Raw genomic sequence first — 24,698 nt, forward strand, 5'->3', positions numbered from 1 at the left:
CTGACATGATCCAAGCAAGTGCTTGATCCAGGTGAAGTTAGCTCAGGTTTCCATCCATCAGGCTGGCAGCACTGAGCTCTAACAGAACACCAGCCAGCCCAAGGGAGAAGAGCATCAGAAAACCAAGCAGCACTTCGAAGTCATGGGAAGCATTTTAGAACACCCCCCCCAAAACCACCTCTGCTAACAAGGGTAAGACTAGCCAGACACCAGGGAAGCAATAAATTGCTGAGCATTCAGGGTCCCAGCAGCATGTATAGATGCCCCAGCTACGATAACTCCTTAAGCTGACTGTGCCCTGCACAGAGGGCAGGGCAGGTCTGCATGCCTGCATCCCAGGATGGAACATGCCAAAGGCATCAAAATTATTCCAGGCACTGGCAAAATTAGTGAACTCAGCTCCATTTAATTTGCCCTCTAGAGCTGCAAAAGAAAGTCTTAAAAAAAAAAGCAAGATGAAAATGAGATGGAAGAAAGTGGTTGGCACAGGGTAAACACTGGGGCCTCGCTGACCACATTGGATCCCACCAACCCTCTTCTGTTGTCCCCACATCCCGTGCGTAGCTGCTCACTAGCCTCAGAGACACTAGACTGCACTGCCATCAGCCAAGGGCTACCCAGCCAACATGTTCACACTGAGCCGGTGGGTGTTAGGTTTTCATTGACATTAATGTACAACTTTTCCTCCGATTCATGCTGACACAGGGTAGCTCACTTGAAAAGGAGACCTGATAGCTCTGCTCCAGAGGTGAATCTGCAAGTCTGCTATCTGACAAAGCTCATTTATCAAAGCTTGGCAACAAGCCAGGCAGTAAATTGTACCCAAGAAACATTACTGAGGAATAATGATAGGCTGTCTCAATGGAGCCAGACTTCAAATTTCCCAGGGTGACATAACGCAGACCCACCATAACCTGCCAGGCCAACAGCCCACTCCAGAGGAGCATGATTTGCATTGTGTCCTCATTCTTTCAGTTAGCATTTGGTGTGGGTCCAAGGGGCAGCACAGTGCATCACTGAACAGGAGACCTGCCAGGACCAAAAAGCTCTGCCAGGCCAGATTCACTCAGGTTTCTAGGTCAGCTTCTGCCTACACCGAGCCAGGCTGTGTCCCAGAGACGAGAAATCTCTTGGAGACAACCTCCCCCACAACACACACACTTTGAAGACCAAGATCTAACTTCTGATAACATCCCTGCTACTTGCTTATCCTTGAATGCTCCAGAAAATGATGCAATAGCTGTATGCACTGGATAGGCAAAGTCAGTGGCTATTTTTGTCCCTGTAGGACCTTGCACTAATGGACATCAGAGTCCCTGAATGCTAGGCAAGGGTTGGGATCAATCACTTAAACAAGAAGTTCAATGCTGAGATCATTAGCTTCTCCCAGGACAGATTTCCATTGTGAATAAGGGCTGCCAAAATTTGGTTGTAATAGACACCAGCATGCATCTGAGATGCGTGACTGGCTGCCCTAAGGGATGACTGAGGAGCCACCACACTCAGTTCTCTTGAAGCTACTTAAAGCTAGTTAATTAAAGTAATCTGGTCATTCTGGCCTTACACAAGTGAAAGAGGAAGCAGAACTCAATAGTCAAAATGCAGTTGTACTTTACCAAGCCGTGCTTCTAGCAAGAGCACATTCCCATCGTGTCAGGTGGACCCATCACTCCTCACGGATGTTGCACATGAAGGGGAAATAAATCCCCATCCTACATCAGTTGTGCACCAAGCCTCGGCCCTGGTGCTTTAGCAGTCCCGAGGTAGGGGACCCTGCATTCTTCATTTAAAAGCTACTATTTATCCGCACAAACTGCCAGTGGCAGAAAACAGCCAAAAAGCACCATGAGCCCCAGCAGAAGATGGAGATCAGAGCGTGAGGCTGGCTAGATACTCCCACCAACAACCAGCCTCCTCCTGGCACCTTGGCACCAGCACCTCCTTGGCAAAAGCATAGGGACCACTTTGGTTTAGCCTCTGTCCTGGAGCACCATCAAGGGGATGTTTTATGAAATCAAAAAGCAAAGCCTCTAAAAAAAAAAAAAGAAAAAAAAAAATGAAGTGCAGCACTCACTGCCACTGACAACAGACCCTAATTTGTCACACTTGGTTCAGCTAATAGCTGACTGCTGAGCAAGCTAACAAAGCTTGTCTCCAGTTGTGTCCCCTGTCCATAGCTCACCCCTCCAGATCCCATCTGCCCTCCTTGGTGTGCTGGGGAGACCAGTGCCACCACTCTGCACATTGGGGTTCTCCAGCCAGTACATGAGCACAGCTTGGCTGGCTGCTGCCAAGCACAACATTTAATAACCAAACTCCTTCACTGAGTCATTCTTGCTTGTAGAAACATAATTGCCTTGAAGACTTCTACCCTTCTTTAATTCAGTTGGCCAACGGGTGCAGCACAATACGACAAGTTTAGTCTCCCTAGACGAGCAGAATAACAATTTCTTTGATTACTGAAATACAGAAATTTTGAAAGGGTGGGAACTCATATAAGACACCTATCATGACAAAAAACCTAACTCTTCCCTGTGGCCAGGTTCCAGGCACCTTTTCCAAGGTCTCCTCAAAACCTCTGCTCCCCTTTTTAAGAGCCACATGCCCTGGACCTAAGCCCGTGTGACCCTGGGAGGGACACAGCCTTCCACCCTCCCTCAGGTTTTGGCACAACCAGTTGCCAGCACGAGACTGGATGCTCCTGGCCATGACCCCTGCTCATGACTGATGCCGTGTGCTGCGAGGCATGGTCAGCTACAATGAATGGTTCCCTCTGGCTCTGGCAAGACCAAACTGGGTGGAAATCAGCAAATTGGCACTGCTGTATTAGCAAAACACAGCCTTTAAAACCCAAACCAATGGTTTAAGTCTAAAGGTTAGCTTAGCTTTTGGAGCACCATGAGGCTCTGGTGGGACAGCTCTGGAGAGAGCTAAGCCTATGCATCTTCATCTTCAAAAGTTCTGCTCACCTTGGAAGAGACCACATATGCAGGGCCAGTGCTGCCCATACCCTGGAAAGTTAATTTAACACTCATTTCTAAATAGCATCGCAGATATCATTTGAAGGGCACGGCACTCTCTGCCTGTGTCTTGCTATGAGCAAACACTGACGGGCTGGCTAATTATTCAGATGCGGGGGGGGAAGGTAATTTACAGTAGATTTAAAAACCACCCTCTTGCCAATTCAAGTCTGCTCCCACTTCACAGTTGGAGAGAGCTATGAACAATACCGACACTCTCTTCAAAGCCTTCCCTCCCCACAGCCTGCCCAATTTGCTCAGACAACAACAAAATCACCCATCAGCCAGAACAAGAAACAGAATCACTAAAGCAGCATCCCTTTATCGGCACTGTTTTTAAGTTTATTTCCCTGTTTTGCTGTCTCTCCATATGGCTGTTTCTTTAATAAAGGGAATGTCGTCAAAAGCTTGAGATAATAAGCAATGAAATTAGTAAATGAAACAAATCCTGCACTAATGAGAAGAGAAGCAAGCATGGGAATCGGAACTGCGTGTTCTCCCCTTGCTTATACCACATTTGACCAAGAGCCTTTATACACTGCCTGAAAATCATTTGACTTTTCTCCAGTAAATTCCAGTGAGAAGATAAACAGTTACAGCTTTTTTTTTTTTTTTTTTAAATAAACAAAACTTGGTCTCTTCTGCAATGTCAGCTCCAGTTGAATTTGATGGCAGCTCATCCCTGGGAAGGTGAAAGGGGATCTACTCTCCAGACACTCTCCTGAAGACAACACATCTGGCTGTACAACCACTGCTAGAAACCAGGCGGCAGCAAGCTCCACCAGAACAGGGCTCTGGATTAGGGAGGTCAAGGATCAGGTCCCCAAATTAAGACTGTCATAAGAGGAGGAAATTCCAAGAAAGGTTTTCTCTCTCCTCCCTCATTACAAGGCACCAGGAAACCACCATTTGCCTCCCTGCACATACCAGACCCAGCACGGTGGTTATGCAGGCAGAAGAAAGCTGGCACTGATTAACAAAAATTACACCCTAGGCCTGTCTTTTCTGATCACACAGGCGTGATATGCAGTTGCCTTCTGTGATGCCGAGTGATGTCATTCTTAGTAGCCGAATAAAATATCCCTGAGAAGACAGAGTGACAAAGAACAAGTAGGAAATGATCAAAGAAAGATGCTTTTTCCTCCCTGCCTTTCTGCCGAGAGCGCAAACACTTCCATTAATCAATACAACTCTTTTGCACTTGTCAATATGGCAAAAATCAGACGCTTAGGGAGACAGGAAAAGAAGATGACAGCAGCAGCAAGGAGAAGAAACAGCCACCTTTTTCAGCAGGTCACATCAGCCCCCAGCTACACTGCAATAGCCCCTTCATGTTGACCTATTCTTCCAGTCTTTTCTACCCAAGAAAAAGGCAAATCCTCCCCTTGCTGGATTCCAGAGGATTCTCAAACAAGGCTGCCTGGCAGCTGGGAAAGCAACCCGACAAGGAAAAGTACATCAGACAGACACAGGATTCAGTGGATGAGCACGGGATGACACACTGGTCCCAAGGGTCACAGACCTGACGATACCCTGGCAAGCAGGGATAAGCCAGAGGACTAAGGTATGAAGTCCCTACACTCCTCTTCAAACCCCAAAAGCCCCATTACAATGCACAGCTTTGGAGAGGTTTTATTTATTTCCTTCTGGTGGCAGAGATGCTCAGTGCTGTCCCCTGCAACTCATAGAATAGACTAGACTCGACTCAACTCATCCAACAGAGAGGAGAGGAGTAATTCCTTAAATCGCTATCCCAAAAGCGAAGTTATCCACAAGAAGCATCTCTCCTTGCTCAGCTAATGCTCTTTTCTCCCATAAAGAAAGAAGAAAGCTTGACTTGACAGGAGCAGCAATTTGCACATGATGGTTAAGGATACCACCAAGGTGCAGCATGGCCATCTGCATTACAGAATTTTCCTTTTCTGTTTCAAACAAGACACCAGCCTTTTACTTGCCCTGTTGCTGTCCCTTAATTTAATCTCATTCAGTTTGCTGAGCTGCCAGTCAGTGTGCTGTAACATTGCTGATCCAACGCTGCTGTGAAAATTTCAATCAATAGCTCTTTCTTTCGAGTGGGGACTGTGATCTATAAGCCTAACTGCAAACAGCCACGGTTTCAAGATTAGCCATCAAGCGGAAGACAGGGAAATCACAGCTCACTGTCCTGCAGCAATCTCCAAGCAGGGAATCAAAGCAGCAGCTTTGGCATCTTGGAGAACACAAGACTTGGGTTCATGGGCAGGAGTGACTGAAGGATGCCCAAGTCACCCACCAGCTAGGCTAAGGGACAGCTGGAGCCATTTCTGCTCTCAAATGTACATGTGCAGTTCACCCTGACACCTGACTGCATCTCAAATTTTAGTTCCAAAATCATTCAGTCTTTTCTTCTTCCCATCAAGAAACTACCAGGCAGCCTAAGGCAGCAGCAAAGGGCAAAACTTCATTTGAGGCAGCAAGACAGCACCAAAATAGGTAGCTGCTGAGGGCAAGGGAGTAGCTCGAGCACATCTTGCCTGCCGCAGTGCTGCTCCCATCAGGCAGGCTCAGCATCATGGTGTTGAGTCTGTCTGAAGAGCCCCTGTTGAAACGGCTGATCGAGCAGGTTCCCAGGACCTGCCTCCTCGAACATCTCCGTGATAGCAGCAGCTGTCCTGAGAAGCAGAGATGCTCACCATGGGGTAACCCAGCCCTGTGGAGTCAGCAGGGGGGACTAAGGAGCAGCAGAGCCCATCTTTACTGCAGGGAAAGAAACCATCCCTGAACCACCTTATATTATTATTCTGTTTATTGATTAGCCAAAATATTTGCAGAGATTGCAGTGATCAGGGTAGGATTTATTGCCCAATCCCATGCATTAGGGCCCTGAGGCAATGGAGAGGCAGATATACCCTGCAAGCTCCCCTGGGTATGCTGCAAGCTGTCCAGGGGAGGGAGAGAAGGCATTACACCAGGACAGCAGTACCTAAACCGCTCTGCAGGTCAGTGCCTGGTATGAGTGTGCAAAACCCAGCATTTATACACCAGGACCACCCATCCACGGTGGCTTGCTTGCTGCAGAGATGGAAAGCAGATTTTCATTGTGGAGTCAAAGAAAGCTGCCCTGGGAATGCCCACTTTGAGGTTACATTTATCCCCCAAACAGCTGGAAGAGCAGCAAGAGGGAAATCCAGCCCCCTTCTCCTTGGCCGAGGAGGCTGATCCTGTACTCTCACACACTGCCTGATGCTTTATCCACAGACACAACCAAGTCCACAGCACCACGCCTGGCTTAACCAGCTCCAGAAGTTCAACCCACCTCGCACAGAGAAGAACAAACCTCCTCCAAACCCTGTTTTCAAGCCCTTTACAGATCCCCCTCTTCCAGTGGGGAGCACATCCCACCCAGCCTCAGCACATGAGGCCTTCCCAGCTGCAGCATCCCTGCTCTCCCTGCCAGGGAAGCAGCCAAGCTCTCCTTCCGCTATATAGCTTGTCACGTTATGCAGCCTCCATAAATTACACAGCCTTTTGCTGCAGCTAGTCTCCAGAGGTGCTCTGCAATGCTACGGAGTCCACTGATTCTGTAGGTACATGACCCTTACAAGTATATTTTTGTGCAACAACCCAGCTGGTTTGACCCCCAGTAGGTGTGAGACTCACCTCACCACGAGCAGTTTGAGGACAGACCTCACACCTTAGTCTCTATCATTAACGATGGTGTGACACAAAGCAAATGCAGATGTGACAGGGAAACCAAAGGGAAATCTGTGCCCTTTCAGGAGCAAAGAACCACAGAGTTCTCTTGATCTCAGAGGTGCAAAACCATGACTCTCACAGCTAAATACCTTCCACAAAATAAAGGGACAACTTGTAAACATGATCCAGACTCATTTCTGCTCAAACATCTATGCAAACTGTCTCTTTTACTGAGGGGTGCCCCTGCTAAAACTGCCCCCTCTTACCGTATTGTGATGGAATATTGTCCTGGTTTCAGCTGGGATAGAGTTAACTGTCTTCCTAGTAGCTGGTACAGTGCTATGTTTTGAGTTCAGAGCGAAGAATGTTGATAACACTGATGTTTTCAGTTGTTGCTCAGTAGTGTTTAGACTAATGTCAAGGATTTTTCAGCTTCTCATGCCCAGCCAGTGAGAAAGCTGGAGGGGCACAAGAAGTTGGCACAGGACACAGCCAGGGCACCTGACCCAAACTGGCCAACGGTGTATTCCATACCATGTGACGTCCCATCCAGTATAGGAACAGGGAAGTGGGGGGCAGGGATTCGCCGCTCGGGGACTGGCTGGGTGTTGGTCAGCAGGTGGTGAGCAATTGCACTGTGCATCATTTGTACATTCCAATCCTTTCATTATTGCTGTTGTCATTTTATGAGTGTTATCATTATCATTATTAGTTTCTTCTTTTCTGTTCTATTAAACCGTTCTTATCTCAACCCACGGGTTTTGCTTCTTTTCCCGATTTTCTCCCCCATCCCACTGGGTGGGGGGGAGTGAGTGAGCGGCTGCGTGGTGTTTAGTTGCTGGCTGGGGTTAAACCACGACAAATATCTTGCTTTCTCTCTCATGTAGCGATATGGAAATGTTTCATATAAAACTCAAGTCACAGGCTGCTATGGAGCAGTCATTTTCATTGGAAAATAGCCCCACAGATACTTACCATCTGTGCCCTGAAGGACGCAGGGATGACACTCTGATTGGAGAGGTGGAAAGATCGAGAAGCATCTTGTAGAACTTGGATACTGCCGAAATTTATCTTACTTGGATGCACGTAGACAACTGGTCCTTCTCCAATGCTCACTAAATGGATTTTCTGCTCCAGGAAGCAGGTAGGAAAGATCAAAAAGAACAGGGAAAGTTTAAAAAGATTAGACAGCTCTAAGGGTACTCCTAGACCGAAGGATAATTACAGCTGTTTGAAGTTTTCAGTGGTGTAAGACTGAAACAGAAGGCCTGCAGCAAGTGTGAGATCTAGAGTGATCCCATCTGAAAGCTACAAGCTCCCGTTATCAGGCGATAAAGAAACCCTGTTTCCCATGCTTTCTTTTTCACAGCTCCTCCACAGTTAGCTCTCTTTCCTCTACCTTGTGCCTGCTCCCACTCCTTTTACTGCTCAGTCTTGCCCCAAACCACCCACCCCAACTTCTGCTGCTGCACAGCCACACTTGGACAGTAACTGCTTTAATATTCCCCAAACTACACTTGTGAAAACCAGCACAAGTCAGCAGCAAAAGCAGGCTCTTCACAATAGAGATCAAGTAAGTTAGTTGCCTCTGATTTGTGTTTATGTATATTCCTGGTATTATACGAATAATGGGCATTAATTATTAATTACATCATTCAAGCAGTATTTTTTTCTTTTGACAGTCTGAGACTGAAAAGTTTTGTTCTTGCAGAACTGGTGCAAACTACTGGAAGAGAAATGTGGATCCCTTTGCTAAACCACCTTCTCACATCATTAAAACCAGTGAGAACTTATCCAGTCTTGCTGGATTTCACTGGTTCTGAACACCCCAACTCTTAAACAGGATCTAAATGCATAAAACTCCCAACACTGACAAGCTGCTGTATGATTCACTGGAGGGCAAGGAGTATGATTTAACCACAAAAGAAACCAGCCTCCATGATGTAAAACCTTTAATGATGTCTGACTCAAGGAAATGGCAGTGACAGCTGTCAGAATCACTAGTCCAACTCAGCCTGAAGGAGCAACATCCAGAAATGCTCATCCCTTGACAGGACAGTACTGCGTGCAAGTAAGAGCCAAAAATCATGTACCAAGGCTGGTACCTCAAAAATAAGGAGCTAAAGCCATGCGTAATGATGGACCTTTTATCCCTCCAGGAGATTGGAGGCATGGAGACCTGCAGTCTGGGTAATGCTGCCCAAAGCTCCTGGGAAAGAGGAGCTGGAAGGAAGAGCTGTGCCTCACCAGCTGGCTTTGCTTCCAGGTGACAGCAGGACAGAAGCAACAAAGGCAGGGCAGAACCCTTTGGAGATGAGCACAATAACATCTGGAGGATGCTCAGGCTAGCTGGCTTCAATAAGAGTGTGTACTAACACAATATACCCTTGCCAAGGAAAGGGCTTATAAAAAACCCCCTTCATCTACAGTCATCTTAAAAGGGACAAGAAAACCCCTGTTCAACAGCATAACAGGCAATGTGACACACAGGGAAAGGGAGTAAAAGGAGATGGCAACTTTGCCATCAGTAACATTGACACGCCTCCCCCTCCCCCCCAGCAGCACTGCTGGCTTTGTCAATGGGTATATAATGTCACATTTGATCATTTAGGAATGAATTGCATCTGGCCCTGGCAGACAGCCATGCTTTGAGTGACTGCTTATTCTGATAGCAACCAGATGCCAAATCCCCTGCCTGTGGCACACGACCCTGCCTTGCCACCGCTAACCCCAGGGTTGGGTTTTACCAGTTCCTTAATGCAGAAGACTACATACACCAAATAGAAGCTGGCACACAGACACCTGCAAACAAAATACCAGGCAACAGACCCATGGAGGAATTCTACACAACCTGGATGAAAGATCTGTACCACATTTCACCTAAAACAGTGTAAAGACTTGGTATCAATACTAGACAGCATAACTTAAGACAAGAGCAAGCTTCTATTTTGTTTTATGGGAGTACATTGCAGCAATTCCCCTGAGGTCAGATTTGCATCATATGATCCATACGGGTACAATTTGCCACCACTGCAGGATGTATAAGACAACGGCTAGCTGTTCTGCTAGCCCAGAAAGCTTTGGATGAGTTGGCTACTAGGGAACTACTGATACCCCACTCAAACTATAAGGCAGACCTATAGAAAATGCAAAGAATCTCAGATGACAGCCAGAAACTCAGGTCTGTGCTGTCGATAAACCCAGTGAGGTTTCTACCAGCACTCGCTGGGTGCTGGCACCAACTGAATATAAACGCTGCACAATAAAGATCGACTTAGTGGACACACACATTTGCTCAGTCTCATGCTAGTCATTTACTTTAGGGACAACCATGATTCTCTGATGAAATGCTCATCCTTTGGGTGAAAGACTGACATATTAATCTCCAAATAAAAAAGATTAAGATACAATAAAGTTTGAAACTATAAATTGTTAACCCAAGGGTAAAAGCTTTGTAAGAAATCTGTAGTTAAAAAACAAGCTGACAGTTAAATAATTGGTTATTCTAGTGGGAAGAAACCCTCCTTTTTAAGGGAAGCATGCCTCATATTTATGAGCAACTGTTTTGTCAAACTTCAGACTTCCCTGTAAAGCCTGCATTGCCTAGCCTTCCTGTTGACTGGTTTACATGCACGTCCACAACGGCCTGGGTTGAGATGTTCTGTGGCATCCGGGGGATTTAGCAGCATCGTTTCCATTCATTTTAATAAAAGTTTAAATCCCTGCAACTACTTTCAAAATGTCAGCCTTCCTTTCTGTTACAGAAAGCTTAAGGTTCCCAGCAATCCTCTGACATCGTCTTTCATGCTCAGAGAGATGACAAGGCATTTTAAAACAGCTGCTTCAGAAGTTAATATCATTTTAAATTAAAGTTTAATTAATTAAATTTGTTCTCTATTTCAGCTAGATGAAGCCAGGACACTACACAGAACGTTCTCTTGCCTACATTTTGTTGTCATTGCTGCTGCTGTATATGCCTGAATGCAAAGTCTTTCAGGAGGCTTTAGTCCAGGAATGCTTTGCCTTGTCCATTTCCAAGCTTGGTAAAAAAACCCAAAGCCTCTGTGCTCCAGGTGCAAGCAGTGTGGGGACTCATGTGTCTTTGACTGGGGCTTTTGGCAAAGAGAGAGGATGGATATTGCTCAGACGTGATGGGCCTGACTTTGAGCATGGTTTCTTACACAGTGCTTGTTTTAGCAGGATTCACAGATGTGCCCGTGTGCTTCTGAACAAAAGTTCTAATGAAGCAGCAGTTGCTGTTCGTCTAATACGGCAGAGTATGAGACCCAGGGATTGCTCTGGGTTTCAGACTGAGCTTGTTATCCTGTCCCATATACCCATAATTAAATGCTGTGTCAGACACTTAGATTACCACCTAAAAGGATACCATCCTTTCTCTTTTCTAGGCATTAGCTGTTGCTTGTGCTATGAATCCCTTCTTTCCTTGTCCACACCAGCCATATATTACAAGTTCTTGTTTTCCCAGAAGGATCCCTGAAATCAGCAACCCTGCCTGTACGCTTTACACCCCAAGAAGATGAGTCGCATGAAAGCCCACATCTCCCCTAGCACTCACCAGAGGGGATCCTTCACTCCCAAACACCGCAACATGAGCAACAGTGTCCTGCTTTCCTATCACCTGGGCTTCCAGTGTAAATGGGACCTCCACCGAGCTGCGAGGCTGGATAATCCCACACGGCACAGGGCTGGAGTAACGCACAGCAGCATCCTCCTTGTGTTCCTATAAGGGACAGAATCAAATGCAACTTCAGAATGACCTTTAAGGATACTTTAAACTCCTTAATATCTACCACAATAGCAATCCACACACATTTTAAAAAATCCCTAGGACAAAGCAGAAAGGCATAAAGCAAGATGCAAGACTTGTACGGGCTTAGCATCCTCAGAGAGTCCGAAAGCTGCTGCACCTACAAACACCCACTCCTGTGCTGGCAGCCTCCTTGCAGAAGCTTTTCACAACCCTCTAAGTTCTCCTGCACGAAAGCACCCCAAAGACTAGAATATAAACTGCTTCCTAAAGTTTACATTCAGATACGTTCCTGTTCTCAGGACCTAAAGGTTTGCTGAGAACAGGAACCTACCTGAATAGAATATAAACTAGCAAGCTCTTATCCAAACCCCTTTTTTTTGCTAATAAACCCCTTGATAAGATTTGAGGGCAGGAGGCGGATGCGATGCCAAACCTGAGGAAGAACGCCATAGCAGCCTGGAAGATTGCTCTCGTTCACAAGGGTCAGCATCTGCTGGTAAGGGAATTTTAGAAAGCACCGTCCAAACATCATGACGGGGTTGAGCACTCGCAGCGGAGGAACTACACATCTACACAAAGAGATAACCAAAAGAGAATTAGAGACACTGAGAGAATGTAGAATTTTTTTACTCCCCGAATAGTGTGAAATGGAGCATAACACACTTGTCACTGTCAAATAGATATTTAATACCCCTACAGCGATAAATCACCTTTACCTTCTTTTTACTCAACAACCTCTTGTAAAGGAGGGGCAAACCCTGAGACTCAGTACCACAGAGGCTGCCAAGTGCCCAGGCAGACCACGGTGCCCTGTCTCAGAGCTGTCTGATCAGCTTTGCCCCTCCTTTGCCCCAGGAGGCTTGCAAGGACCCTCCCAATGGTCCCAGTAAGGCGTGAGCTCTGGGGCAGCCTTCTCACCATGGACCAATGCTCACCAAGGCTCAAGGAACACAAAACCCCAGTGTCTCAGTAAAAACAACTTCCCTTCTCTCCCATACCGCTGTTGCCCTGCCTGAAAACTCAGCTATTTGCCCCAGCAACAGAGGGCACAAGCCACCACCTGCCTTATGCAGTGGGTGATCATCCTCTCCCATTTCCTATAGCCCTTCACCCCCATGGGTCCATACACTGTCTGTTCCCATTTGCACTTGTTTTACAAAACTGCAGCCCAGGAACTGACTGGATGACTGCGTGGGAGAGGGAAGAGCACCAGTGAACTGCATCCCTCTTGTAATTAAACTGACACCCACCGCAGCACAACAGGACTGAATCTGGCTGCAGCAAGAACAACTTTCGGCTTAAGTCTGAGAACATTAATGCTCAAAAGAGCCAGAGAAACCTCAGCTCACCTTCACATCAAGGACTATTTTCCCCTTCGTAAGGTCTTTACTTTTACCCCCTGCCTTTACTTTTCCCTCACCAGTCCTGCCATAAGCCCCTTTCCCATTTGCACACGCCTTTGTTAACTGAACCAGACACCAGCTTTCAGCAGGCTGCTCACTGCGTCCCAAACAAATAGTGCATTTTGGTTGCAACTCAGCACAAGTCCACCACTTGCAGGAAGGAGAGGCAGCCCTTTGGAAATTTGTTACACCTCAAACGCCAAAAAACAGGTCAATAATGAATATAATTACTGTTCCCTTTAGAAAAAGGCTCAGGGCCATGCCTGTCCATTGAGCACAGGTGCTTCTCAACACGGGCTGCTTTCAAAGCACTGCCATTCTCATATCTAGCTGGGCAGAACTAGCTCATTAAGCCATGCTTCTCATTTGGAGCTGGAGCCAGCAAACCACATGCAAGGCAGCGTGCTGGCGATGGATGCACAAGGAGAGACGATGAATTGCAAGGAAAGTGCTGATACCTGGCTGTGAGGAGCAGCGCCAACACCTCCTTGCCAACACCATCCACATCCACCACCAGTGCCAGCTCATATCTCTTCACGGTGTTGGAACACAGGGTGACCTGATGGAAGAGAAGAGCATCAAATATATCATCGCTCCCAAAAGCCATCGTCCATGTGTGGTGTCCTCTGGCTCTCATTCCACAGTAAGGAAAGGGAGGATTTTGCCTTAATTCTTCTGCTGGTCCATGTGTAGAGCACAGGCTCTGGGAGTAACAGAAGTCTCCTGACAATATGTGATTTGTTAAATAGACTTTGCAGTTATCAGGGCATATATAAGCTAAATTAAAGCACAATTAGACTAATGCTCTACTCACCACTGTTAAAATTAAGGGACCAATTTTTAATCTCGACTACAATAGCATAAATCCAGGAGGAAATCTGTTGGCTTTAACAGAATGAGTTCAGCTTTACAGTGGGAAGCTGAGGGCAAAATGTGGCCCAGCAGATGCTGTGCAGTTCATGTCTGCCAGAGCTTTTTCAGTCCCTGTTGGAGATCACCACAGTGCATACAACTTATTCTGCTCAACAGGAGAGGAGACATAAGACCAGGAAGAAAAGCAAACTGTTTTATACAATGACATCTCTCTTTTTAACAGCCACGTTCTGTCCTCATCCTTCCTCTGCCCACTTTAAATCAAAGAAATCACTCTTAGCAGCTCTCAGAAACACACGTATGGCTTCTGTACTTGACCATACAGTACATGATCTTCAGCTTACTCAGTCCCAGAGTAACCCAGCTAATGAAAGCCTAACACTAGTGCAGCTATCTTACTCATGTTATGCTCAAAGCTAGCAGCGCTAAAGCCCTCTCATACATCAGTGAAGCTTCAGCTCCACCTGCTGAAGCACGTATGGCTAGACTCTTCCCATACCTGGATATCCAGGAGTCCCTGGGAGCGGATGGTCCCTCTGCAGGGCATTATGGTAAATTCAGTTGGCTTGACGTGACCTTGAGCTCCCCTTCTCCAGGACAGGCGTGTGCTGTCTGACATCTGAACAAAACTGGTAACGCTGGGCTCTCCCGAGCCGTCCCCAGGAATGCGAAGGTTGAAAGTCATGGGCACCAAGGAGGTGTTAGTGAGGCGACATGACAAGGTGTGAGGAAAGCCTAGGAAAATAACACAAATATGAATTTATGCACCAATTATCCCATGCTTCCTAGTGTCAAAATCCTGTTATGATAAAACTGCGCTTGGAGTTTAGCTCCTTTCAATCTGAATTACAGCTAATTGAGAAGCTAAACAAGCAACTAATTGTCACTTAAGTTCCCTTTTGTGCTGATCACGGAGATTGCTTCCTTGGAAATGCCCACTCTTAGCAACGCTGAACACCAGAAATTTCTCCCTCTAACTGTAAAGAGCTCTCTCACCTGCCCCCAAAGAAGCACTAATTATTTCTCACTTATGAGTGTGCATCCAGACAGACCATTTATTCTGAAAATTCAAACCATAAAATTCCCTGTTAACTCCACAGACACTCCCACAGTTTTCAATATATAAAAGCAGCATATTGTCATTGAGGAGATGCTACAGTAAAAGAAAGGAAGGATGAAATTGGGAACTATAGCATGATGCAAAGCACTCTATGTAGTTTCTCTAGGCAGGATCCTTAAGGCATCTCCTGTTTTGGGGCAACCAGACTGAGCACATGACAACTCAAAGCCCAATTCACTGGAGGCAAATCTCATACTTGCTTAGAAATTAGCAGGAACCATGTCTCACCTTACCCAACAAATGGGGACATCACACTGGCTTTTATTACTGCCCACAAAGGTTTCCATCACTTTAGCTTTGATACTTGCTTTCCATAATGGAAAACCAGTGATACAACCACAGCTGGTGGGGACGTTCTGTGGAGACAGGACATCAGCCCACAACCTCCTCTGGAGTGAACGTCTGGCTTGGCTGGCCAGCTCTGCAAGGAGGAGACATCCCCCATGGCCTGCTTACCAAGCATTATTTGAATAAAGATAGGGAAGAAAACCAACTGCAGATACAGCAGATAGTTTCTCCATGCCCATCAACAGTAACCATTACCCACCTCCAGCAATTCCTCCAGCAAGGAGGCAGGAGGTGCACAAAAAGGACAAACACAGGCTTCACAATTCCAAATGAGACCGAAGTCGCCAGATGCAGACAACAGTCAGCAGCACAGTTAAGAAAAGCAAAAATACAGGAGTTGCCTTCAGCTGAAAAGGCCTTGTTAATGAAAGCAGATTAAGTAGGATGAATCTCCTATTACATAACCATACTTCTGCCTGGTGCGTTTCTTGTTTTATTTATTCAAAAGGAAACAAAGAAGTGGCAGAGTAGGGATGTAGGGAGGGGAGAAGCGGCTCAGGAAGGATAATGAGTTTTCTTAAAAAGTCCATGAACAGCATGAAAACACAGAGGCATCCTGGGTGCAGAATGATAATGGCCCTTCAATCAATCCACAATTGATTTCACATTTAAACTTTAGATCATCTCAGTAAAAAGCCTTTTGTGAGACTGAGATGGAGAACCAGAATCTGCATTTCAATGGAGACGCTCTGGATGCCTAGCCACCAGCTCTGTCAACAGAGCTGGGCTTGTGGTGGGGAAGGAGAAGGAGCCCACATCTGAGAACATCAGTGTCTGGTGCAGAGCTATTGCTTGGGCATATTACTGATAACAAGGTGCCCTCCCAGCACTAATTAACATCTCACACTAAAGGTCAGGTGGGTAAATGGTGTCCTTGCCTTGCAACAGCAACATTTACCAGAACAGCTACAGGCTAGTACATGGCTTAAACTCCCTTCTCCTGCAGTCCCATCCCCTGGGCCCTTTGTGACAAGGACTTTCACAGTCATTCTGCTGCCAAGGATTGGGAGGTTGGGGCTGAACAGACTATGAGGGACCCCAGAAAATACTGACTTTCTATTCCTTTGGTCCTATCTGATCTCATGATGGCAAAATACTGCCTAAGCAACCAGCAGCCTTGGTTTTAACACTCTGAAGGCTGCTATGGAGGAACACGAGCTCTTAGGTTAAAGTGCTCCATTTTGGTAATGCACAGACCTCTCAACCTGTCGTCTAAGCCCAGGGCACACTCACCGAAGGAGACGTCGCCGAAGCGGAGGCAAGGTACATCAAAATGAAAAGTTGGTCCGATGACACAGCCCCTGTGAGGACAAAAACAGGCAGAGGCAGCATTGGCTTGGTTAAAGAGAATTGCAAAGCTTCAGCTTTTGTTACCACTCGGATGGATAAAAGCTGGTCTCAGAACCACAGTGGGTTTCAAATTAACTCGTCACCCTTGTGCTCAGCACAGCATCCATGTGGACAGGAGGCAGCCAAAGTAGTCAGAAGCTGAGAGCTGCTGATGTGGCTTAAGGCACTATATCAGGCAGGGTATGCCCCCAAGTTGTTGCTGGCCCAATGAAGGAACCCTGAACAAGTGATGGCTCTGTGCCTCAGTTTCCCCATCTGTAATGCAATGGACACAGAGGTGTCCACACAAAAGTGGACTCGTAACTAGCCTTCCCAGCCACAGGTTCCCCGCTTTGGTATTTCTTAGCTGGAACTGGTGTTTCCATGGAGTATATGGACGTCTTTCTCAGAAGATCTTGATCCACACAGGCATTATGTATGCAGGATTTTGAGGCATGAATCCAGGGGAGCCCCAAACATCCATTGAGAAGAGCAGCAACAGTTCTACACAGTGGACAGTTGAATTTGGAGGAAAGTATCAGCTCGTCACCAGTGCACCAGCTGACACATCCAAGAGCAACATGTCTTAAACCACCGAACGTAGGTGTCCTGAACCCACCATGCTACCTTGCCCATCCTTAAATTCAGCACAGGCTCCAAACCCCAAAACTCACCGACATCTGCTGACATCAGCACTTGAAGCTGCACAACATTCATTCATTTATTTCATGGTCTATGCCAATCAATGCCAGCTCTGCCTCTTAGTTAAAAATCAAGGACCACAGTGAACGGTGCCCTCTAGTTTTATTTACAGGACTGCCACTGGATCTGTTCTACACATGAACAGACCCCAGCATCCTGCAAGAGGGACCTGTGTTCATTCATGGTGCCCCGTTTCCAGCATACCTTTCTAAACACCAAAGAACCAAGCATTCAGGACAATCTAAGTTTGGTTTCCAAGTAAAGAATAATCACCTATGGTTTGGGCATCTTCTGATTGCATAGTTAAAAAGGACTTAAAAACTGACTTTCAGGAGTTTCAATTCAATACTAATTCTCAATTCTTGGAGCTGAATCAGTTCCTGAGAATAAGTCAGGTAGCAAATTCCTGCTGCTGCTGAAGTTTCCTCTCCAAGGACCTGATATAATTAGCCTTAACTGCCCAAGCCCTAAAAGCTTACTTTGGATGGAGCAACAGGAGCAGACACGCTTTCCATCACAGCAATTGCCAGGAGACGATGGAAAACTACTTCCAAACCAACCACAACTGGGGATCACACTGGGAAACTGCCAAGGATAAGCCTTGCCAGGCAAGTGGGGAAATGACTGCCATTTCTGCTGAGTGCACTGTATCTGTAGTCAAGTAAGTTAAACCTGAATGACTGCCCAGAAGACTCAGGCAAGGAGCCAACCCAGAGCTCTGTGCACCACAGCTGATAACGGTACAGCTTGCAAGAAAACGGGGGGAAAAGGCAGTGTTTCTGCCAACAACTGTGTTTTACAGTAGCATTAAATAATGCATTTGTGAGCAGGAAGGATAACACAGGATGGGAGAGGAACCGCTTGAACTCTCATCCCCGTTCCTTCCTCTGCAGCCCAGTGTCCCACCAGCCAGCTCGCTTCCATTCAAAAGAACTGGGAGTTTTTCCTCCTGGGAGGACTAAATCCAGTGCACAAAACCTCCTGAAGAGGGAGGCTCAGCTTGACCTGGTGGGTGGACATCTCAAAGGCATGTGAAAACAAACAGTTTGAGTTGTGGGGCTGGAGAATGAAAGATAAGGGCTGGATATAGATCCTTGAAAAAGGCAAGACAGAAATTGAGGAGGCAGATGACATCTCAGGGAGGAGTGGACTGCAATGGGAATTATTGCTGAGGGACAGCTGTATGGGAGCAAGTGGGGATGCTGGGGTACCATCAGATAGGCTGCATAGGAGCCACCATCCAGGAAGGAAGAGTACAAGGACAGAGAAGAAATAAATAAAAAAAAAGGACCAGCAATCCTCTTTCACTGAGATATAAGGTCTGCACTGAGCCCAGGGTAGTGCTGGCAGAACAGGGCAGAGGATGGCCACAGAGAAGGGGAGGACGTGCTGGGCACTGGGAGCCAGGGCTTCAGTGGGGAAAAAAAGACCACTTCATTTGGTTGTGGGGAAGCCAGAAGCCAGCTATCCCGCTGACAGCTCTTTCCTTCCCCAGGAGCAAGCCCACCGCGGGGCAGAGGCAGCGGGCACTATTCAAGCAATACTGTATTCTATCTGTGATAAGCGCATCTTTACAAGCGAAACCTGCCCTTGCTCAAGGAGAAAGCTGCTTATGCAATAACATCCCGTGACCAGTTTGGGGGATGGACAGAGGAGAATAAATTATTTGATTGTGAAATGTTCTCTCTTGATTTCCAAAAAAAGCAGCACTTTCCCTCCAAACACAAAGCCAACATAATTATTTCTCTACTGAGGTCAACAGACCTACTCACTACTCTTCTCTTGCAAAGTAATAACCTTGTTGCTCCTTTTTATCCATTTTCCTTACCTTATTAGTAAAATAGGCTGCAGAGTCCTTTCATTTCTTTACTGCCTTGATCTAGTGCCTCCCAACAGCAGCAGCTCAGGAGGCTGGCTGCTGAGGAGGCACAGCCAGCCCCAAACCTCCAGAGCGCCCACCATCAGCTTTCCTGCCTACACCACGATATCCCACCAGCCCATGGTTGAGACTAGCTGGGACAAATTCACATGCTGCTGTGGTCCTGAGAAGTGAGTTTTGCCTCTCCTATCATCAGCTTTTTTTTTTTTTCTTCCCTTCTCCCCTTTTTGCTCAGTGAGGATTATCTTTTGCCACAGCACCAGCCCATGGGATGATGCCCAAGTCTTTGTGACTGTACTTGCTGCAGAGCTCCCCACCTCCCCCATCAGCACTTTCCCGGCTGCAGAAAAGAGCTACTGTAGCACTCAAGGCACAAGAACTGGGAGGACAGCTTGTCCCAACGCATTAGCATGAGAAATGATGTTGAGGCTGCTGCTACCCATTTTGTATGGATTATTAACAGAGGATTTTAAAAACACTGCTTCTGGCTGCAGAATCACCCAAGCTGGCCCAGCCTTCAATCATCTCCAAAGCTCTGTTGGCCTCGCTGTGTGTTCAGGTGGGACATCCCAGTCCATCTACTGCCCAAAACTGATACCATCCCACTGTCTGCCATGGCCCAAGGAGAAATGAGCTACCTGTAGGAAGGAGTCACTCCAGCTCCTAGGTACCCAGACTGGGCAGCAGTCATCTCCACACCTTACCTGTGCAGCCTTCAGTCAAACTTTTTCCAGCATGGGCAGTGTCGCTTAAGTCCCCAGGGTCCTCACACAGAGATACCAAAGGGTCACAAAAGAAATCTGCTGCTGCCAAATTCTGTGCAAACAGCATCCTGGAAAGTCACAGAGCCACCCTGGCTCAACCATGAAGGCAAAGCTGGTTCCCAGAGGGACCCAAGATGTTCAGAGTTAAACTGGGTATTGAGGGCATAGGAGACAATTACACTTCACCTGTTCCTCTTCTCCATCATAAAATGAGGTAGGTAGGACATGATTACCCAGAGATAGCTACAGATGTACCCACCAAGCTCCTATAACCCTCCTCACCTGATAGTCAAGGTCACAGGCTCAGGAGATCCATTCACACTGAACCTGAATTCTTCTGTGAACTTCCCCAGGATGGTGGAACTGAAGGACATCCGGATGACTTGGAGCCCATCTGGCAAAATGATGCCCTCCCTGGGGAGAAAGGTAAAGCAGGAGCCCAGAGCTGTAGATGGAGGGACCAAGCTGAAGAGGGCATCAATGGCTCCTTTGTTAAACAGGATCGCCTGCAGCAGCAAGAAAGCAAAATAGAAATACATAAGGAATGTTCCTTTCTTACAGAAGGCTGATTTGTTTTCTAATTAAACGATTAACATCTGTAAGAGGCAGAAGATGCTGCTTGGCAAAAGCCAAAGAAAATACAAACAGGACAAGTTCTGCCATTGGATTTTTTCATGCAAAGCAGTGATAACTTCACATAAACGGAGTCACTCTGGGTTTATTCCACTGACACAGAGCAGTCCACTTTGACTTGCAGTGCAGAGGACATGCTCAGCATCACTGAGCTGATTCAGACCTGTCCCTAAGAGCAACGAAGGGCGATTGCAGCATTACTAGTGAATCACCAACTGCTTCTGCTCCAAATAAGTCTGATCCTGCCAAGGGCAGAACATGTTCAGCTTCCATTGCAGTCAACAAGTTTATTGCATGCAGCAAAAGACACTTCAGGTCAGCATGATAGCCAACTTCAGAAGCAATCCCCAACTCTGCTATGGTATATAGCTCAGGTTTCTTTTATTTTTTCTTCAATCTGCTAGTTTCTTAGTCTTTGCTCAACCAGAAATGTCAAGAAAGGATGAGTAAGGTGCATAGGGACTCTACCTATTCTTCTGAAAGAATTTCTTTCATAAATATTCACAGCCACTATCTAAGATTTTACCATTATTAGAATAAACTGCAAACGTAGAGCCAAGCTGTATTTTGTTGAATACTCGAGAGACCTACTGCCTCGAACAAGTGACCCAGTCCTGCAGCATTTGTTGAGATTCAGCTCTTTTCATGTCAGGCAAGAAATGCCCACACCTGCCTGTGAGTATTAGCATGCTGTCAGTCACCAACAAACCTACCCAAAGCAAAGCTGTCAAGTTTCTTATTGCTGCAGTGTGAAATCCTGCCATTTCCATGGACTTATCTACTTGCTTTGGATTTCTTTTCCCTAATTTTCGTCCTTGCAAAATGTGTCAGCAAAACTGAGACAGAAGCATAGAAATGTCCCTTATTTTTTTAATTTTGCAGCTGCTGTTGAAAATATTCACGTGTTCAAACTCTGCAATGGAAACTTGAGAACTACTCTCTCCTCTTATGTTTTACACCTCAGTTACAAATTGCGCTTCGGGATCCTATGCGGAGCTGAGGTTTACCTCCAGTCTAGCTGCTTAGTACAGCACTAACAGCATCATCTACTTATTCACATTTTCTCAAGTAATGAAAATAATAAATTGATATAGAGAGAATCAATAAAGTATCAGCATTAAAAATGCATAGAGACCACAATATTTTGGTAAGAAAACACCTTAATGTGTCCTTCCCTGCCACAGTCAAGCTTTTGAAAGTGTCTGGCATGATGTATTGTCTCATTTTCTACCTCTTTTGGTTGCCCTATTTTTTTGTTTGTTTGTTTTTCAGAAGACTTGACACTATTGTGGGGAGGCAAATATATAGAAAGTTCCTTTGCTTCATTTCAAGAAATGCTTTGCTCTTTATAGAGCCAGAGATGCACTAAGTCTGAGGAGTGGCAAGAGACTGGTCAGCAAGGGAGAGCGCTCCCTATGTCTTCGCAAGGGACAGCTCTGAGCCAGGAGGCTGGACACCTTTCCTCCAACTCCCAGGAATTAGTAGGATGCACTTAACTGAAAACTGTTTGCAACGGACTTGAGTTCAAACACAGTAAGTTTGTTCCAGCTGCTTTTTAACAGCCAGAGTACAAAGGTGCATTGCATCTAGAGCTGAAAAAAAAGCCTCTGAATATTTATCTTTTTGACCCAGTGTTGCTTTCATGTGTCAAGGGGAGGCGGTTTGCAGGAAGCCTCCCAGCTAATCTCAAAAGAAGGTCACTGAAAAGCAGAGATTAGGGCTTCACGAACAACATACACACCTCTCAGACCCCATCAAAAGTATCCAGATTCTATGAAAGCCCCCCAAATTTGACTATTATGTCAAATATTCCCTGCTCACAACTGCCCGAGTTGCGAGAAATCATGCAGGTCTGTGAGGCTCACTGTTGCCCTGGGAGCCATCAGAATCCACCCCAAGCCCTGCAAACCCCTGCTGCTCACCTCATAGCTGTGGGTCGATCCAACAAAAACCTTCCCAATGTCCAGCTGGTCAAAGCTGAAGCGGAGCTGGGGCCCTATGCCTTCCCCTTTGATGCGCAGGGGCAGCCTGGTCTCTCGACCTGGGGAAAGATTTCCATTTCAGTACAGTAATTCCCTCTTGCCCTGGATTTTCCAGGCTGACTCAATGCTAGTCCCCAACTCCAGGCTGGATGGGACCAGCTCTAGGTGCTCCAGGAGAAGATACAGGACCCTTCTCTTCCCTCAAGAGATATGCCTTGGGGCTGGTTTCTAATTTCTAACTGACCCCTTGAATTGGTTTCTAATTTAGCAATCAGTTTGCACCCTGAAAAAGCAATGCTGAGTTTAAAACATGATCTTTGAATTTCTTCCCATGCACTTAGATGAGCTTTGAAATCCATTCCATGAAGGCACAAAGCTCACAAAACAGAACTGAAGATAAAAATCCACTGTCTATACTGATGCAACTGGGGACGACAGCACAGGAGCTGACAAGTACAAGCCCAAGCAAGGCGAAGCTGCCTGCTGATGGCGATACACACATCCCAGGGCTGCTTAGAGCAGGCAGAGCATCTCAGCCACTGCCTATGCCTAACATACAGCTCCATACCTGGGTGCTCCAGGGCTCACCTCCTGCAGCAGCACCTAAATAACACAGGGCTTTATGATCTCCGGAGAGGAGGAGCATTCCCCTATTCCCACCACGATACCAAGAGCTCAGCTTTGTAAAGACACCTTACCTGAAGCACGCTGAGCAGTTATTGAAAACCAGCTTCCTCACTACTGAGATCAAGATAAGCCATAACTATACTGCTATTGCACATGTCCCTTGCTGCAAAAGTAACTGAGACTGCAAGGCTTATAGCTAAACTCTAAGATGCTAATTTTCTTCCGTAAGTCTGCTAAGATGACATAGTGCAGGATCTTTCAGCTGTTCTGAACCACTGGAGCAGCCAGTGCCTGAATCCTAGCTCAAATTTTGGCTTGGGTCTCCCTGCCATCCCATTCTACTCTGCATGGAAAGCGAGTAGCGCAAAAACGAACCCCCCAAATGTTGTGCATAACCTTCACTGTAGCTTTTGTGCAAAAATATTCCCCTGTCCTTCAAGCTCCTTTTGTGCTATGCTCACCATTTATTAAAGATTCGGGATTGAAGGTTGCTTTTAAAAAAAGTCTTCTGCATAGTTATTCAAGAATGTCCAAAATGATTTTTTTTTTTTTGCAAAGAGCAGCCCAGGTGTGACAACTCAGTGACTAGATCACAACTTGAAAAAACCTCTCCTGGAACAGCCTTTTCAACAATTACTGACTTTTTGATCTTGCAACCATGGGATGAGGATGTTTGATAATGTCCAAAACCAGAAAGGAAGAGCTTGGGAGCTTTTGTTAAATTTAACATTTTTTAAGTAGATCCAGCCAAAGCCCAGCTAATAGCAGAGATAAGAGTTATGTTTCACAGCTCAGGCATTAATTGGAGGGCTGTGTATTTCTATTTCACAGACAGCATAAAAAAGGCAGTATTGGGTGCTCACTGTCAAAAGACTTCTCCATCTTGCATCATGTGGGGCTTAATTTTCATTAAAAATTCTAGGTCTAAGCCATGAAAGCTCTTAGGAAACGGCAAAGATTTCCAAGCGACAAGATTTTGTCCATGATCATGCTGAGACACATGTTCCATGGCCACTGCAATTGAAAAATCAGTGCAATCAAAAAATCAGTGGCAGTTCTTCCCCTTCTGCGGTAGGTCCTCATCCTCTCCTGAAGGTCCATGGAAGCCATCCTTTCCTCTACCCCTACGCTGAACTTGAAACTTTAGGAAATCCCAGAATTTTTGCTCTTCCTCCTTCCAGGTAAACCTAAAAGTGGGATCTTCCCAAAGGAGGAGGAACAGACTAAACTACAGGCAGCATTCAGGAGAGCCGAGAAGAAAAATAAGAGAGCATGTCCTCCTCTTTGCTAGAAGCTGGGGCTTTCAGGAACATCCAGCCTTTGCCTGACGCCTGGGTACAGCTGGGCTGTGGCCCTGGGATGCTCCCACCATAACACATCCCAGAGCACACAGACCAAGGGCACAGAGGGGCTACAGCCTTCTTGTCCTCAATCCCAAATCCACGCCTGGTACTGTGGAGTGAGAATTTGGGTCTCAGCAGGGATAATGCCTCTGCACATCATGCAGGGCGTACAATTTGGCATTGCTGCCTTGCTTTCAACTAAATAGGGGTGTAGGTGGCCCAACAGCAC

The 24,698-nt window shown here is 46.4% G+C and overlaps 1 protein-coding gene across 5 annotated transcripts in view; it reads right to left on the reverse strand.

Moving 5' to 3' along the window:
* Positions 1–24,698, reverse strand: part of HYDIN (HYDIN axonemal central pair apparatus protein) — a 163,725-nt gene that overhangs the window by 74,244 nt on the left and 64,783 nt on the right. For all 5 annotated transcript variants that reach the window (XR_008236684.1, XM_052797258.1, XM_052797257.1 and 2 more), the window contains exons 11-18: positions 22,440–22,558; positions 20,167–20,390; positions 16,444–16,511; positions 14,242–14,477; positions 13,328–13,428; positions 11,900–12,035; positions 11,272–11,436; positions 7,671–7,823 (exon numbers count right to left, since the gene is read on the reverse strand). Coding sequence is in view for 4 of the 5 variants with exons in the window: in XM_052797258.1 (XP_052653218.1) it covers positions 7,671–7,823; positions 11,272–11,436; positions 11,900–12,035; positions 13,328–13,428; positions 14,242–14,477; positions 16,444–16,511; positions 20,167–20,390; positions 22,440–22,558 (1,202 nt within the window). In the remaining variant the exon portion in view is untranslated. The remainder of the gene's footprint in view (positions 1–7,670; positions 7,824–11,271; positions 11,437–11,899; positions 12,036–13,327; positions 13,429–14,241; positions 14,478–16,443; positions 16,512–20,166; positions 20,391–22,439; positions 22,559–24,698) is intronic.

Source organism: Harpia harpyja, chromosome 9 (genome assembly GCF_026419915.1).
Source record: "Harpia harpyja isolate bHarHar1 chromosome 9, bHarHar1 primary haplotype, whole genome shotgun sequence".
Taxonomy (NCBI): Eukaryota; Metazoa; Chordata; class Aves; order Accipitriformes; family Accipitridae; genus Harpia; species Harpia harpyja.